This window comes from Salvelinus alpinus, chromosome 8, assembly GCF_045679555.1.
Source record: "Salvelinus alpinus chromosome 8, SLU_Salpinus.1, whole genome shotgun sequence".
NCBI classification, from domain to species: domain Eukaryota; kingdom Metazoa; phylum Chordata; class Actinopteri; order Salmoniformes; family Salmonidae; genus Salvelinus; species Salvelinus alpinus.
This window is the reverse complement of record NC_092093.1, coordinates 68,043,207-68,061,711: the sequence shown is the minus strand read 5'-3', so window position 1 is coordinate 68,061,711 and position 18,505 is coordinate 68,043,207. Positions and strand designations below refer to the sequence as shown.

At 46.2% G+C, this 18,505-nt stretch overlaps 1 protein-coding gene across 11 annotated transcripts in view; it reads left to right on the top strand.

Moving 5' to 3' along the window:
• The window catches only part of LOC139583576 (RAB11-binding protein RELCH homolog), a 37,200-nt gene extending 23,723 nt beyond the window's left edge, over positions 1–13,477 (top strand). For 3 of the 11 annotated variants that reach the window (XM_071414814.1, XM_071414811.1, XM_071414808.1), the window contains 13 exons: positions 2,322–2,462; positions 2,586–2,750; positions 2,956–3,103; positions 3,936–4,092; positions 4,172–4,295; positions 4,394–4,442; positions 4,717–4,796; positions 5,120–5,226; positions 5,806–5,905; positions 10,909–10,991; positions 12,206–12,269; positions 12,482–12,620; positions 12,838–13,476. In XM_071414814.1, coding sequence (XP_071270915.1) covers positions 2,322–2,462; positions 2,586–2,750; positions 2,956–3,103; positions 3,936–4,092; positions 4,172–4,295; positions 4,394–4,442; positions 4,717–4,796; positions 5,120–5,226; positions 5,806–5,905; positions 10,909–10,991; positions 12,206–12,269; positions 12,482–12,620; positions 12,838–13,052 — 1,572 coding nt within the window. In that variant the 3' untranslated portion in view covers positions 13,053–13,476. The other 8 variants (XM_071414818.1, XM_071414812.1, XM_071414809.1 and 5 more) reach the window with 7 other exon arrangements.
• The last annotated feature ends 5,028 nt before the right edge of the window (positions 13,478–18,505 follow it).

Here is an 18,505-nt window from a genome sequence, read left to right as displayed (position 1 = left end):
ATTAGCCACCCTTTGCCTTAATGACAGCTTTGCACACGCTTGGCATTCTCTCAACCAGCTTCACCAGGAATGCTTTTCCACCAGTCTTGAAGGACTTCCCACATATGCTGAGCACTTGATGGCTGCTTTTCCTTCACTCTGCGGTCCAACTCATCCCAAACCATGTCAATTGAGGTCGGGTGATTGTGGAGGCCAGGTCATCTGATGCATCCATCACTCTCCTCCTTGGTCAAATAGCCCTTACACAGCCTGGAGGTGTGTTGGGTCATTGTCCTGCTGAAAAACAAATGATGGTCCCACTAAGCGCAAACCAAATGGGATGGCATATCGCTTCAGAATGCTGTGGTAGCCATGCTGGTTAAGTGTGCCTTGAATTCTAAATAAATCACTGACAGTGTCACTAGCAAAGCACCCCCACACCATCACACCTCCTCCTCCTCCTTCCTCGGTGGGAACCACACATGCGGAGATCATCCATTCACCTATTCTGCATCTCAGAAAGACATGACGGTTGGAAACCAAAAATCTCAAATTTGGACAAATCCGACCAAAGGACAGATTTACACCGGTCTAATGTCCATTGCTCATGTTTCTTGGCCCAAGCAAGTCTTTTCTTCTTATTGGTGTCCTTTAGTAGTGTTTTTTTTGCAGCAATTCGACCATGAAGGCCTGATTCACGCAGTCTCCTCTGAACAGTTGATGTTGAGATGTCTGTTGCTTGAACTCTGTGAAGCATTTATTTGGGCTGCAATTTCTGAGGCTGGTAACTCTAATGAACTTATCCTCTGCAGCAGAGGTAACTCTGGGTCTTCCTTTCCTTCCGGTCCTCATGAGAGCCAGTTTCATCGTAGCGCTTGATGGTTTTTGCGACTGCAGTTGAAGAAACGTTCAAAGTTCTTGAAATGTTCCATATTGACTGACCTTCATGTCTTCATTTTTATTTGCTTATTTGAGCTGTTCTTGCCACAATATGGACTTAGCCCTATTTGGTAAAAGGCTATCTTCTGTATACCCTCCCTACCTTGTCACAACACAGCTGACTGGCTCAAATGCATTAAGAAGGAAAGAAATTCCACAAATTAACTTTTAACAAGTCAAACCTGTTAATTGAAATGCATTCCAGGTGACTAACTCATGAAGCTGGTTGAGAGAATGCCAGGAGTGTGCAAAGCTGTCAACGGGGCAAAGGGTGGCTACTTTGAAGAATCTCGTATAACACTAGTTTTTGGTTACTACATGATTGATGTCTTCACTATTATTGTACAATGTAGAAAATAGTCAAAATAAAGAAAAACCCTGGAATGAGTAGGTGTGTCCAAACTTTTGACTGGTACTGTATACTCAATAACATTAGTTTTGATGACCATTATCATGCACCTGTCTCGGAACCGGGGCAGGGGTAAAAAATACATTTAATCTATGCACTTAAATAGTGAATGGAGGACACTTTTCCCTTCGTTAATTTTCATGCCAGCCAGGTAGGCTATACTCCTGCTATAAAGTGAAGCAATGTGCTTAATATTTGGAAAGTTCAGAAATAAATATAGTAGGCCTAGCCTATAGAAAGCTGATGGGATACTCCTCTTTTTTTAGAGGTCATCAATTCTGTTTTCTCACGCAATTGCATAGCCTATAGAAATGTTGCTCATGGACGCTCATGAAGTGTTTGATTTAGATTTTCAATAACATTTTCATTGTTGTCAGACTGATTTCGAGGGACAATAGAGTGCTGAGTACCAGGCAGTTAGCAAGTTTGGTAGGCTACTAATGACCATCAGCAGCATCAGAGCATGGAGAAGCCTAGTTACTGTGACTAAACGGTGACGTGGAATGTGACTGAGGTCATGACTCGTGCCTGCCTGTGTGGTGGTAATACGGTCACCGTAACAGCCCTATGCGTAACAGCCCTATGCGTAACAGCCCTATGCGTAACAGCCCTATGTGTAACAGCCCTATGCGTAACAGCCCTATGCGTAACAGCCCTATGCGTAACAGCCCTATGCGTAACAGCCCTATGCGTAACAGCCCTATGCGTAACAGCCCTATGCATAACAGCCCTATGCGTAACAGCCCTATGCAAGACTCAGATTTACACTTTATTGCATATAGTCAGACAGTTGCGGATGGGTTATTAGCAATTGTGTGTGGGTGAATAAACAGCTGACCCACGCACCAATAATACACACACACACACACATATACACACACCTTTGCATACATACACAAACACCGGTACACACGCCTGCCATCACATCTTATCTGCGTTTGTGCGCTCTTTCGTTCGTTCGTTCAAATCTGTTTATGTGTGTGTGTGTTAACAGAAGGAGATTCGTAGTTCCCTGGTGTTGTCCATGCTGCAGCAGATGCTGGCTGAAGACAAGGCAGACATGGTCAGAGAGGCTGTGGTCAAAAGCCTCGCTATCATCATGGGATACATTGACGACCCTGACAAGTACTCCCAGGTGTGTGTGTGTGTGTGTGTGTGTGCATGCGTGTTAGAAAAGTCTTTCTGACCGTTCTTGTGTTTGGTTGTGTTGAATGTGGTCATGTTATACTGACAGAGGTTGTGTTCATGTTGCGGTCAGGGTTTCGAGCTGATGTTGCTGTCCCTTGGTGACCCATCCGAGAGGGTGGTCAGTGCTATCCACCAGGTGTTCATCCCAGCATTCGCTGCCTGGACCACAGAGCTGGGAAACCTTCAGACCACTCTCATCCCCTCTCTACTGGCCCGCATAGAGAAACTACTCAAGGTAGGTAGACCCACAGGACTTTGTTTATTTGGTATATGTAAGAAATGTTTTGATGTTGACGCTAACATTCTAGATAAAGAAGTGAACGCTCTAACTGCCCTCCCCTTCCTCTCCTTCATCTCCTCCTTCTCTCTCCTTCCTTCCCTCTCTCTCACTCCCCCCTCTCTCTCTTTCTCTGTCCCCTCCCTTTTCTCCTTCTCTCCAGCAGGGTGAACATGGTCTTGATGAACACAAGCTCCACATGTTCCTGTCTGCCCTCCAGTCTCTTATCCCTCCTCTGTTCTCTGTGGTGATCCAGAACGCTCCCTTCACACACAGAGTTAACCTGCAAGGAGACATTCCCCCCATAGAGGGTAGGAAACACACTGAGTTAACCTGCAAGGAGACATTCCCCCCATAGAGGGTAGGAAACACACTGAGTTAACCTGCAAGGAGACATTCCCCCCATAGAGGGTAGGAAACACACTGAGTTAACCTGCAAGGAGACATTCCCCCCATAGAGGGTAGGAAACACACTGAGTTAACCTGCAAGGAGACATTCCCCTCATAGAGGGTAGGAAACACACTGAGTTAACCTGCAAGGAGACATTCCCCCCATAGAGGGTAGGAAACACACTGAGTTAACCTGCAAGGAGACATTCCCCCCATAGAGGGTAGGAAACACACTGAGTTAACCTGCAAGGAGACATTCCCCCCATAGAGGGTAGGAAACACACTGAGTTAACCTGCAAGGAGACATTCCCCCCATAGAGGGTAGGAAACACACTGAGTTAACCTGCAAGGAGACATTCCCCCCATAGAGGGTAGGAAACACACTGAGTTAACCTGCAAGGAGACATTCCCCCCATAGAGGGTAGGAAACACACTGAGTTAACCTGCAAGGAGACATTCCCCCCATAGAGGGTAGGAAACACACAGAGTTAACCTGCAAGGAGACATTCCCCCCATAGAGGGTAGAAACACACTGAGTTAACCTGCAAGGAGACATTCCCCCCATAGAGGGTAGGAAACACACTGAGTTAACCTGCAAGGAGACATTCCCCCCATAGAGGGTAGGAAACACACTGACACAATTGGTGACCAGTAACCTTGCTATGTTCTGACTACAATATTCAATTCATAATCTCTAGTATTTTCACTCGCTGAACTTTAACCCCAACCGCTGTCCTCTGTTTGACCCCTCAGTGACGCGGTTCCCTCGTCCGGCGTCTCCTCTGCAGGATATAGCGACTATCGTTGGCAGCCGGGAGACGCTGAGCGCTCTTCTCATCCTGTATGATTACCAGCTAGAACATGAGGGCACCACAGGCTGGGACAGTCTGCTATGGGTGGTCAACCAACTGTGAGTGGTCTATGCAGTACATACATTGACACACACACAGCCGCACACACACTCCTGACCCCCTCTCCTCTCTCTCCAGTCTTCCCCAGCTGATAGACATAGTAGGTCGTATTAACGTAGCCTCCACTACGTGTGTCCATGAGTTCTCACGTTTCTTCTGGAGACTCTGTCGCACATTTGGCAAGATCTTCACTAACACTAAGGTGAGAGTATCTACTGTAGGCCTTTTGCCGGAAGGAATCTGCACTGTTTAATTAATTTCATTGGTGCAGACTATAGCAGTCTCTCCTCTCTCTTTCAGGTAAAACCACAGTTCCAAGAGATCCTACGGCTCTCTGAAGAGAATGTGGGTAAGTGGAAGAGACACACACTCAGTGGGATTTGGTGTTTCCCTGTCTCTCTTTCATCCTCTGAATATTAAAACAAGCGTGTGCTCAGATCTCTGCCAAGTGTTTTGGTTTGTTGTTGTGGTTTGTGTGAAGTGTTTGTGTCAGGCCTTGTGTTGCCTGCCAACTATTGTCTGTTTTATAAGCTCACTGAACTGGAAATCAGCTACATGGTCATATGTCAATTTCTCCTTTTCTATCTCTAATTTATGAAGTATTTGTATTCTGTTTCTCCTAGATGCTTTAACTGGGAATGGTATTCTGACCAAGGCTACTGTCCCCATTTATGCTACAGGAGTATTGACATGCTACAATCAGGTAAACCTTTCTGTCGTTGGGACAGTCACCCGTCTTTCTCATAACTGTTGATAACCAGCATATAATGTATGTATTCATCTATTATATAATGTGTGTATTTTATATGTTTGTATTAATAATGTATGTATTAATAATGTATGTATTTACCTATTATATAATGTGTGTATTTTATATAATGTTTGTATTAATAATGTATGTATTAATATATTATATAATGTGTGTATTTTATATAATGTATGTATTAATAATGTATGTATTAATATATTATATAATGTGTGTATTAATATATTATATCGTGTGTGTAATATGTGTGTTTCCTGCAGGATGAGGATCGTAAGCTGCTTGTTGGTTTTCTAGAGGACGTCATGACGACACTGTCTCTCTCACATGCCCCCCTGGACAGCCTCAAAGCCTCCTTTGTAGAGCTGGGGTAACACACACACACACACATTAGTAAGAATGAATGGGCAACAATCGTGTAATGAACTCTTTACTGTTACTTACTTGGATCTCCTTCTCCGTCTCTCTCCACCCCTCTCTTTCCCCCCTCTCTCTCTACAACCCCATCTCTCTCTCTCTACAACCCCATCTCTCTGTCTCTCTACCCCCTTTCTCCCGCGCTCTCTCTCTCTCTCTCTCTACAACCCCATCTCTCTCTCTCTCCCCATCCATCTCTCTGTCTCTCTACCCCCTTTCTCCCGCTCTCTCTCTCTACAACCCCATCTCTCTCTCTCCCCCTCCATCTCTCTGTCTCTCTACCCCCTTTCCCCGCGCTCTCTCTCTCTCTCTACAACCCCATCTCTCTCTCTCTCCCCCTCCATCTCTCTGTCTCTCCACCCCCTTTCTCCCGCTCTCTCTCTCTACAACCCCATCTCTCTCTCCCCCTCCATCTCTCTGTCTCTCTACCCCCTTTCTCCCGCTCTCTCTCTCTACAACCCATCTCTCTCTCCCCCTCCATCTCTCTGTCTCTCTACCCCCTTTCTCCCTCTCGCTCTCTCCTCTCTCTCAGGGCTAACCCAGTGTACCATGAGTTGTTACTGACAGTGCTATGGTACGGAGTGGTCCATACCTCCGCTCTAGTCCGCTGTACCGCCGCACGCATGTTTGAGGTACGGCGCCCTGCTACAACGCGCCACACACACCTTCACACACACAAATTTGCTCACGTAATAACATGCTTTATAGTCTAGACCATATAAGAATGACACTGTATTATGTTTGATGTGTGCTGTATCTAAAATGTTTTATTGAAACCTGTTTTTATTGAGACCTGTTTTGTCATGGACTAGAAGTAGTCTTCTTGCTGATTTAATCTTACAGTTTTAATAGATAAGTATTGCTGGAACATGGACTGGACTGTAAAGGTTTGAGTTGTATTATGCAAACAGAACTATACTGGTTTGAAATGCCTCCCTATGTCTTTCCCCTGCAGCAGCCTCTGCTTGTTATTGCCTTCCCCCTCAAGGGCCTGATTCCATTTTAATCCCTAGCCCCTTCCCAGAGCCCCTACCCCTTCATTGTGAACACCAAAGAGCTAGGGAAAAAACATTGGCTCGAAATGGAATCAGGCCTACATAAAATACACTTTTGGTGAGGAGGAGGAGGTTGTTGTAGCACTACCCCCTTCACTGTCATTGTGGTATAGACATCCCCCTTCACTGTCATTGTGGTATAGACATCCCCCTTCACTGTCATTGTGGTATAGACATCCCCCTTCACTGTCATAGTGGTATAGACATCCCCCTTCACTGTCATTGTGGTATAGACATCCCCCTTCACTGTCATAGTGGTATTGACATCTCCCTTCACTGTCATAGTGGTATAGACATCCCCCTTCACTGTCATAGTGGTATAGACATCCCCCTTCACTGTCATAGTGGTATTGACATCTCCCTTCACTGTCATAGTGGTATAGACATCCCCCTTCGCTGTCATAGTGGTATAGACATCCCCCTTCGCTGTCATAGTGGTATAGACATCCCCCTTCGCTGTCATAGTGGTATTGACATCTCCCTTCGCTGTCATAGTGGTATTGACATCTCCCTTCACTGTCATTGTGGTATAGACATCCCTCTTTACTGTCATAGTGGTATAGACATCCCCCTTTACTGTCATAGCGGTATGGACATCCCCCTTCACTGTCGTAGTGGTATAGACATCCCTCTTCGCTGTCATAGTGGTATAGACATCCCCCTTTACTGTCATAGTGGTATAGACATCCCCCTTTACTGTCATAGTGGTATAGACATCCCTCTTTACTGTCGTAGTGGTATAGACATCCCTCTTTACTGTCGTAGTGGTATAGACATCCCTCTTCGCTGTCATAGTGGTATAGACATCCCTCTTCGCTGTCATAGTGGTATAGACATCCCCCTTTACTGTCATAGTGGTATGGACATCCCCCTTCACTGTCATAGTGGTATAGACATCCCCCCTCCCCCCTTCACTGTCATAGTGGTATAGACATCCCCCTTCACTGTCATAGTGGTATAGACATCCCCCCTCACTGTCATAGTGGTATAGACCCCCCCCCCCCCCCCCTCCCCCCTTCACTGTCATAGTGGTATGGACATCTCCCTCCCCCCTTTACTGTCATAGTGGTGTAGACATCCCCCTTCACTGTCATAGTGGTGTGGACATCCCCCTTCACTGGCATAGTGGTATAGACATCCCCCTTCACTGTCATAGTGGTATAGACATCCCCCTTCACTGTCATAGTGGTATAGACATCCCCCTTCACTGTCATAGTGGTATAGACATCCCCCTTCACTGTCATAGTGGTATGGACATCCCCCTTTACTGTCATAGTGGTATAGACATCCCTCTTTACTGTCGTTGTGGTATAGACATCCCCCTTCACTGTCATAGTGGTGTAGACATCCCCCTCCATTGTCATAGTGGTGTGGACATCCCCCTTCACTGTCATTGTGGTGTGGACATCCCCCTTCACTGGCATAGGGGTATGGACATCTCCCTCCCCCTTTACTGTCATAGTGGTGTGGACATCCCCCTTCACTGTCATAGTGGTGTGGACATCCCCCTTCACTGTCATTGTGGTGTGGACATCCCCCTTCACTGTCATTGTGGTGTGGACATCCCCCTTCACTGTCATAGTGGTATCGACATATCCCTTCACTGTCATAGTGGTATAGACATTCCTCTTCACTGTCATAGTGGTATAGACATCCCCCTTCACTGTCATAGTGGTATAGACATCCCCATTCACTGTCATAGTGGTGTAGACATCCCCCTTCACTGTCATAGTGGTGTAGACATCCCCCTTCACTGTCATAGTGGTATGGACATCCCCCTTTACTGTCATAGTGGTGTGGACATCCCCCTTTACTGTCATAGTGGTGTGGACATCCCCCTTCACTGTCATTGTGGTATGGACATCCTCCTTCACTGTCGTTGTGGTATAGACATCCTCCTTCACTGTCATAGTGGTATAGACATCCTCCTTCACTGTCATAGTGGTATAGACATCCCCTCTTCACTGGCATAGTGGTATAGACCGCCCCCCCCCCCCCCCCCCTCCTCCCTTCACTGTCATAGTGGTATGGACATCTCCCTCCCCCCTTTACTGTCATAGTGGTGTAGACATCCCCCTTCACTGTCATAGTGGTGTGGACATCCCCCTTCACTGGCATAGTGGTGTGGACATCCCCCTTCACTGTCATAGTGGTATAGACATCCCCCTTCACTGTCATAGTGGTATAGACATCCCCCTTCACTGTCATAGTGGTATAGACATCCCCCTTCACTGTCATAGTGGTATAGACATCCCCCTTCACTGTCATAGTGGTATTGACATCTCCCTTCACTGTCATAGTGGTATAGACATCCCCCTTCACTGTCATAGTGGTATAGACATCCCCCTTCACTGTCATAGTGGTATAGACATCCCCCTTCACTGTCATAGTGGTATTGACATCCCCCTTCACTGTCATAGTGGTATTGACATCTCCCTTTACTGTCATAGTGGTATAGACATCCTCCTTCACTGTCATAGTGGTATAGACATCCTCCTTCACTGTCATAGTGGTATAGACATCCCCTCTTCACTGGCATAGTGGTATAGACCGCCCCCCCCTCCCCCCTTCACTGTCATAGTGGTATGGACATCTCCCTCCCCCCTTTACTGTCATAGTGGTGTAGACATCCCCCTTCACTGTCATAGTGGTGTGGACATCCCCCTTCACTGGCATAGTGGTGTGGACATCCCCCTTCACTGTCATAGTGGTATAGACATCCCCCTTCACTGTCATAGTGGTATAGACATCCCCCTTCACTGTCATAGTGGTATAGACATCCCCCTTCACTGTCATAGTGGTATTGACATCCCCCTTCACTGTCATAGTGGTATGGACATCCCCCTTTACTGTCATAGTGGTATAGACATCCCTCTTTACTGTCGTTGTGGTATAGACATCCCCCTTCACTGTCATAATGGTATAGACATCCCCCTCCCCCCTTCACTGTCATAGTGGTGTAGACATCCCCCTCCACTGTCATAGTGGTGTGGACATCCCCCTTCACTGTCATTGTGGTGTGGACATCCCCCTTCACTGGCATAGGGGTATGGACATCTCCCTCCCCCTTTACTGTCATAGTGGTGTGGACATCCCCCTTCACTGTCATAGTGGTGTGGACATCCCCCTTCACTGTCATAGTGGTGTGGACATCCCCCTTCACTGTCATTGTGGTATCGACATATCCCTTCACTGTCATAGTGGTGTAGACATTCCTCTTCACTGTCATAGTGGTATAGACATCCCCCTTCACTGTCATAGTGGTATAGACATCTCCCTTCACTGTCATAGTGTGTGTAGACATCCCCCTTCACTGTCATAGTGGTATGGACATCCCCCTTTACTGTCATAGTGGTGTGGACATCCCCCTTTACTGTCATAGTGGTGTGGACATCCCCCTTCACTGTCATTGTGGTATGGACATCCTCCTTCACTGTCGTTGTGGTATAGACATCCTCCTTCACTGTCATAGTGGTATAGACATCCTCCTTCACTGTCATAGTGGTATAGACATCCTCCTTCACTGTCATAGTGGTATAGACATCCTCCTTCACTGTCATAGTGGTATAGACATCCCCCCTTCACTGTCATAGTGGTGTGGACATCCCCCTTCACTCTCATTGCGGTGTGGACATCCCCCTTCACTCTCATTGTGCTATGGACATCCTCCTTCACTGTCATTGTGGTATTGACATCCCCCCTCACTGTCATAGTGGTATAGACGTCCCCCTTCACTGTCGTAGTGGTATAGACGTCCCCCTTCACTGTCATTGTGGTATAGACATCCCCCTTCACTGTCATAGTGGTATAGACATCCCCCTTCACTGTCATAGTGGTATAGACATCCCTCTTTACTGTCATAGTGGTATAGACATCCCTCTTCACTGTCATAGTGGTATAGACATCCTCCTTCGCTGTCATAGTGGTATAGATATCCCCCTTCGCTGTCATAGTGGTATAGACATCCCCCTTCACTGTCATAGTGGTATAGACGTCCCCCTTTACTGTCATAGTGGTATAGACATCCACCTTCACTGTCATAGTGGTATAGACATCCACCTTCACTGTCATAGTGGTGTGGACATCCACCTTTACTGTCATAGTGTTATAGACACTTAACCCCCCTATCACCATCTCATAGTGGTATATCCCTCCCTACCATTCTCTGCAGACTCGGCAGAAGTTGCCCCTAACCACAGATCTAGGATCTGATCCCTCTACCCCCAGTCCTAACCATGACTATTAGGGCATGAACAAAAATCTGACTCTAGACCACTGGTTAGGGGGAACTTCTACCAACTCTGTTCAGCAGCTCTGTTTGCTTGGCTTCTCACTTATTGTTTGTTTTTCTTTTTTGTTTGTTTACCTGTGTGTTTACGTGCGGGCTTGCGCGTGCGTGACATGCGTTCCAACCTTGGCGCTGCTGCTACTTCTTGTCGTTGTGTATCACTTTCTTTCTTTCTTTCTTTTTGTTTTCCTTTTTCCCTCTCCTCCCTCTCTCGGCGTGTTGCCATGACACTGCTGGCTCTGTCCATCACCCGCCCCTGGGCTGTGACATCACGGCTGTGTTGTCCAATCAGCTGCTGGTGAAGGGGGTGAATGAGACGCTGGTGGCTCAGAGGGTGGTGCCTGCTCTCATCACGCTCTCCAGCGACCCTGAGATGTAAGTGTCTCCTGCTGCCTTGTCTGGCCACCTCGACCCCTCCTCCAACCTCGCAGGAAGAACCCTAACCTCTTTGATTAGGATATATATTGAATAACACCAGATCTTTCAGGACTGTAGTTGGTATGGAAACATACATCCATTGTTAAAGGAGTCAATGGTTTGACTTAGGATTTTTTTTTTCAAAACTCAGGGACAATGAGGCTTTGCAACACAAATCAATTCCAAAGTAGGTGCTTTCTCTAAACCTGTGTATCTTTAGGGTAGTTGCCCTGTCTGTGCTCCTAGATGGTTCAAGGTCTCTGACTCTGGGTAAAAGTCTTCTTTGGGCTTTCTTCCTGTAGAGGTTGAGGTGCGGTCGACCGTGTGCGGTTCTGTGTTTACTGTCACTAACACCAGGCATCATCAGTGTGCGACACTAACCCACACCCCGGTAGTCACTATATAACCGTGCTTGAAAGGACAGCAGTATGATGCTTTCTAAACACTAGCCCAAACCCTTACCTCTAACCTTAATCCTAACCTAGTCCTCAATTAAGACAAAATATGTAATGTACTTGATCATCAGTTCTGACAATATAGGTCATTTTGTCCTTTCTGGCATGATCTACCCAATCATGTTCATTGCATCATCCGCCTGCTACACTACGCCAACTCGCGCTCTGATTGGCTGCATGTGGAGATCATCCCAGCATGCTCAGCTGTAATGCATTACCACCCCATCCTTCTCCTCACCCCCTTTTTAGCAGACCTCCCCAACCCTCAGGTCCTGGACGATTGTCTTCACCCCTACCTCTCTCTTCCTCCCCCCTCCCTCCCTCCTAACCTCTTCGTCTCTCCCTCCCTCCTAACCGTTTCCAGTTGATTCTACGAGGCATGTCAGAAGCTTTAATAGACCGCCGGGTGGCCCCGGCTCTTATTACACTGTGCAGTGGCCCTGAATTGTGAGTCAACGAAGACGAGACGTTTCCTCTCCTCTTCTCTCTATCCCTCCTTCCTCTGCATCCTCCTGGTTCTATTTAGTGTATTATATTATTTAAATCCATACGGACACCGGAATGATCTAACATCACCATTAACCTTGGCATTAACATACATGATCCACACTGATGATTGGTTGGTGTTGGTCTGTTTTATATTATCTTCTGAGCTGCATATTGTAGTTTTAATAAAGCAGAGACCTGGCTCTATTCTAACTCCTGTCTGGCTTATAGTTCAGTTAGGATATCTACTATCCCTGCCTTTGGTACCATCATGGAGACGGTCACGCAAAAAGAGGTATGGACATGCTGATTTTCATATATGCACATACTACACTCATGCATTAAACAAGTCTGGGTTATATGTTTGAGCACAGGTGTGTTTTGTATTGTGTCCGTGTGTATTAGGGGGAGTATCCATGTTGGCATGCATGTGTGTTTGCGTACATGCATGTATTAATGTATGTATGTATGTATGTGTGTGTGTGTGTGTGTGTGTGTGTGTCCCAGCTGTTGGAGCGTGTGAAGATGCAGCTAGCGTCGTTCCTGGAGGACCCACAGTACCAGGACCAACACTCTCTACACATGGAGATCATCAGGACCTTTGGCCGGGTCGGACCCAACGCTGAGCCACGCTTCAGAGACGAGTGTCAGTACTACTGATAATACACACACACACTACGCTGAACCACACTTCACAGACGAGTGTCAGTACGGACACATACATACACACACACACACACACACTATTGCAAAGGCACACTAAAACAAGAGCGCAGACACACTCACATGCACATATGGACTCAAGTACATACACACACACACACACACACACACAGTGATATTGTCTGTTTTTTGTCTTCCAGTTGTGCTGCCTCACCTCCACAAACTAGCGTTGAGTAACAACGTCCAGGCTACAGAGAGTAAGAGGATAGACATCGCTACTCAGCTGTTTGAGGCCTACAGCGCTCTCTCCTGTTGCTGTATCCTTCAACCAACACTGACGTTTGTGTGTGGATGTGCACGTCTTTGTATGTGTGTGTGTATGTGTGTGTGTGTGTGTCAAATCAAATTCAAATAAAATGTATTCGTCACATACAGCAGGTATAAAAGGTGCAGCACAATGCTTATGTCAAATCACATCTGTTATTTGTCACATTCTCCGAATACAACCTTACCGTGAAATGCTTACTTACAAGCCCTTAACCAACAATGCAGGTCAAGAACGAGTTAAGAAAATATTTGCTAGATAAACTAAAGTAAAAATAGTAAAATAACAATAACGAGGCTATATACAGGGGGTACCAGTACCGAGTCAATGTGTAGGGGTACAGGTTAGTCAAGTTATTTTGTACATGTAGGTTGGGGTAAAGTGACTATGCATAGGTAATAAACAGCTAGCTCCCTCAACAATGCTGTACATGAATCAATAATAACTATGTAATGAGTCAAAAATAACAAGTCTTAGAAGATGTATACATAATAATAATGGACCTGTATGTACAATTATAAAGTGGCTCAAAATATATTTTATATTTGGGATTCTTCAAAGTAGTCACCCTTTGCCTTGATGACAGCTTTGCACACTCTTGGCATTCTCTCAACCAGCTTCATGAGGTAGTCACCTGGAATGCATTTCAATTAACAGGTGTGCCTTGTTAAAAGTTCATTTGTGGAATTTCTTTCCTTCTTAATGCATTTGAGCCAATCAGTTGTGTTGTGACAAGGTAGGGGTGGTATACAGAAGATAGCCCTATTGGTAAAAGACAGAGTCCATATTATGGCAAGAACAGCTCAAATAAGCAAAGAGAAACGACAGTCCATCATTACTTTAAGACATGAAGGTCAGTCAATTCAGAAAATTTCAAGAACTTTGAAAGTTTCTTCAAGTGCAGTCTTAAAAACCATCAAGCGCTATAATGAAACTGGCTCTCATGAGGACCGCCTCAGGAAAGGAAGACCCAGAGTTACCTCTGCGGCAGAGGATCAGTTCATAGAGTTACCAGCCTCAGAAATTGCAGCCCAAATAAATGCTTCACAGAGTTTGAGTAACAGACACATCTCAACATCAACTGTTCAGAGGAGACTGTATGAATCAGGCCTTCGTGGTCGAAATGCTGCAAAGAAATCACTTCTAAAGGACACCAATAATAAGAAGAGACTTGCTTGTGCCAATAATTCTCTGTGTTTACAAAAAACTGACTGAGTCTAAACATCAACTGTTCAGATGAGACTGTATGAATCAGGCCTGCACCAATAATAATAAGAGACTTGCTTGGGCCAAGAAACACGAGCAATCAACATTAGACCAGTGAAAATATGTCCTATGATCTGATGAGTCCAAATTTGAGATCTTTGGTTCCAACCGCTGTGTCTTTGTGAGACAAAGAGCAGGTGAACGGATGATCTCTGCATGTGTGGTTCCCACCATGAAGCACGGAGGAGGAGGTGTTATGGTGTGGAGGTGCTTTGCTGGTGACACTGTCTGTGATTTATTTAGAATTCAAGGCACACTTAATCAGCATAGCTACCACAGCATTCTTAAGCGATATGCCATTCCCATTTGGCAAATCTGACCATAATTCTATCCTTCTGATTCCTGCTTACAAGCAAAAATGAAAGCAGGAAGCACCAGTGACCCGTTCAATAGCACAGCCTGGAATATGTTCCAGGATTCTTTTGATGGCATTGATGAGTACACCACATCAGTCACTGGCTTCATCAATAAGTGCCTCGATGACGTCGTCCCCACGGTGACTGTACGTACATACCCCAACCAGATGCCATGGATTACAGCCAACAACCGCACTGAGCTAAAGGGTAGAGCTGCCGCTTTCAAGGAGCGGGACTCTAACCCGGAAGCTTATAAGAAATCCCGCTATGCCCTCCGACGAACCATCAAACAGGCAAAGGGTCAATACAGGACTAAGATTGAATCGTACTACACTGGCTCTGACCCTCGTCGGATGTGGCAGGGCTTGCAAACTATTACAGACTACAAAGGGAAGCACAGCCGAGAGCTGCCCAGTGACACGAGCCTACCAGATGAGCTAAAAACTTATATGCTCGCTTCGAGGCAAATGACACTGAAACATGCATGAGAGCACCAGCTGTTCCGGATGACTGTGTGATCACGCTGTCCACAGCCGATGTGAGTAAGACCTTTAAACAGGTCAACATTCACAAGGCCGCAGGGCCAGACGGATTACCAGAATGTGTACTCTGAGCATGTGCTGACCAACTGGCAAGTGTCTTCACTGACATTTTCAACCTCTCCCTGTCTGAGTCTGTAATACCAACATGTTTAAAGCAGACCACCATAGTCCCAGTGCCCATGAACATCAAGGTAACCTACCTAAACGACTACTGACCCGTAGCATTCACACCTGTAGCCATAAAGCGCTTTGAAAGGCTGGTCATGGCTCACATCACTATTATCCCAGAAACCCTAGACCCACTCCAATTTGCAAACCGCCCCAACAGATCTGCAGCTTATGCAATCTCTATTGCACTCCACACTGCCCTTTCACACCTGGACAAAAGGAACACCTACAGTTGAAGTCGTAAGTTTACATACACTTAGGTTGGAGTCATTAAAACTCGTTTTTCAACCACTCCACAAATGTCTTGTTAACAAACTATAGTTTTGGCAAGTCGGTTAGGACATCTACTTTGTGCATGACACAAGTAATTTTTCCAGCAATTGTTTACAGATATATTATATTTCACTTTATATTTACTTATAATTCACTGTATCACAATTCCAGTGGGTCAGAAGTGTACATACACTAAGTTGACTGTGCCTTTAAACAGATTGGAAAATTCCAGAAAATTATGTCATGGCTTTAAAAGCTTCTGATAGGCTAATTGACATAATTTGAGTCAATTGGAGGTGTACCTGTGGATGTATTTCAGGGCCTACCTTCAAACTCAGTGCCTCTTTGCTTGACATCATGGGAAAATCAAAAGAAATCAGCCAAGACCTCAGGAACAAAATTGTAGACCTCCACAAGTCTGGTTCATCCTTGGGAGCAATTTCCAAACGTCTGAAGGTACCACGTTCATCTGTACAAACAATAGTACGCAAGAATAAACACAATAGGACCACGCAGCCGTCATACTGCTCAGGAAGGAGATGCGTTCTGTCTCCTAGAGATGAACGTACTTTGGTGCGAAAAGTGCAAATCAATCCCAGAACAACAGCAAAGGACCTTGAGATGCTGGAGGAAACAGGTACAAAAGTATCTATATCCACAGTAAAACGAGTCCTATATCGACATAACATTTAAACAACATCAGCAAGGAAGAAGCTACTGCGCCATAAAAAAAGCAAGACTACGGTTTGCAACTGTATCGGTAGAACTGCAACGGCAGAACTGAAAAAGCGTGTGCGAGCAAGGAGGCCTACAAACCTGAGTTACACCAGCTCTGTCAGGAGGGATGGGCCAAAATTCACCCAAATTATTGTGGGAAGCTTGTAGAAGGCTACCCGAAACGTTTGACCCAAGTTAAACAATTTAAAGGCAATGCTACCAAATACTAATTGCATCTCTGCATGTCTGGCAGACATATCAGTGTGGATGACGGATCACCACCTCAAGCTGAACCTCGGCAAGACGGAGCTGCTCTTCCTCCCGGGGAAGGACTGCCCGTTCCATGATCTCGCCATCACGGTTGACAACTCCATTGTGTCCTCCTCCCAGAGTGCTAAGAACCTTGGCGTGATCCTGGACAACACCCTGTCGTTCTCAACTCACATCAAGGCGGTGACCCGTTCCTGTAGGTTCATGCTCTACAACATTCGCAGAGTACGACCCTGCCTCACACAGGAAGCGGCGCAGGTCCTAATCCAGGCACTTGTCATCTCCCGTCTGGATTACTGCAACTCGCTGTTGGCTGGGCTCCCTGCCTGTGCCATTAAACCCCTACAACTCATCCAGAACGCCGCAGCCCGTCTGGTGTTCAACCTTCCCAAGTTCTCTCACGTCACCCCGCTCCTCCGCTCTCTCCACTGGCTTCCAGTTGAAGCTCGCATCCGCTACAAGACCATGGTGCTTGCCTACGGAGCTGTGAGGGGAACGGCACCTCCGTACCTTCAGGCTCTGATCAGGCCCTACACCCAAACAAGGGCACTGCGTTCATCCACCTCTGGCCTGCTCGCCTCCCTACCTCTGAGGAAGTACAGTTCCCGCTCAGCCCAGTCAAAACTGTTCGCTGCTCTGGCACCCCAATGGTGGAACAAACTCCCTCACGACGCCAGGTCAGCGGAGTCAATCACCACCTTCCGGAGACACCTGAAACCCCACCTCTTTAAGGAATACCTAGGATAGGATAAAGTAATCCTTCTAACCCCCCCCTCCCCCTTAAAAGACTGAGATGCACTATTGTAAAGTGGTTGTTCCACTGGATATCATAAGGTGAATGCACCAATTTGTAAGTCGCTCTGGATAAGAGCGTCTGCTAAATGACTTAAATGTAAATGTAAATGTAAATTGAGTGTATGCAAACTTCTGACCCACTGGGAATGTAATGAAAGAAATAAAAGCTGAAATAAATAATTCTCTCTACTATTATTCTGACATTTCACATTCTTAAAATAAAGTGGTGATCCTAACTGACCTAAGACAGGGAATTCTTACTAGGATTAAATGTCAGGACTTGTGAAAAACTGAGTTTAAACATAATTGGCTAAGGTGTATGTGAACTTCCCGACTTCAACTGTATTTGAGAATGCTATTCATTGACTACAGCTCAGCATTCAACACCATAGTGCCCTCAAAGCTTATCACGAAGCTAAGGATCCTGGGACTAAACACCTCCCTCTGCAACTGGATCCTGGACTTCCTGGCGGGCTGCCCCCAGGTGGTAAGGGTAGGCAACATACTGTACTCCCTGTTTACTCATGACTGCACGGTCATTAAGTTCACCGACAACAATGAGACAGCCTATTCGGAGGAGGTCAGAGACCTGGCCGTGTGGTGCCAGGACAACAACCTCTCCCTCAACGTGATCAAGACAAAGGAAATTATTGTGGACTACAGGAAAAGGAGGACTGAGCACGCCCCCATTCTCATCAACAGGAATGTAGTGGAGCAGGTTGAGAGCTTCAAGTTCCTTGGTGTCCACATCACCAACAAACTAACATGGTCCAAGCACACCAAGATAGTTGTGAAGGGGGCTCAACAAAACCTATTCCCCCTCAGGAGACTGAAAAGATTTGGCATGGGTCTCAGATCCTCAAAAGGTTCTACAGCTGCACCATCGAGAGCATCCTAACGGATTGCATCACTGCCTGGTATTTCAACTGCTCGGCATTCGACCGCAAGGCACTACAGAGGGAGTTTCCTGGCCATGGACCCAAAATATCATTTTTCTTTTCGCCGAGCCACTTTTGCCTTATGGCAAGGTGCTCCATCATGCTGGAAAAGGCATTGTTCGTCACCAAACTGTTCCTGGATGGTTGGGAGAAGTTGCTCTCAGAGAATGTGTTGGTACCATTCTTTATTCATGGCTGTGTTCTTAGGCAAAATTGTG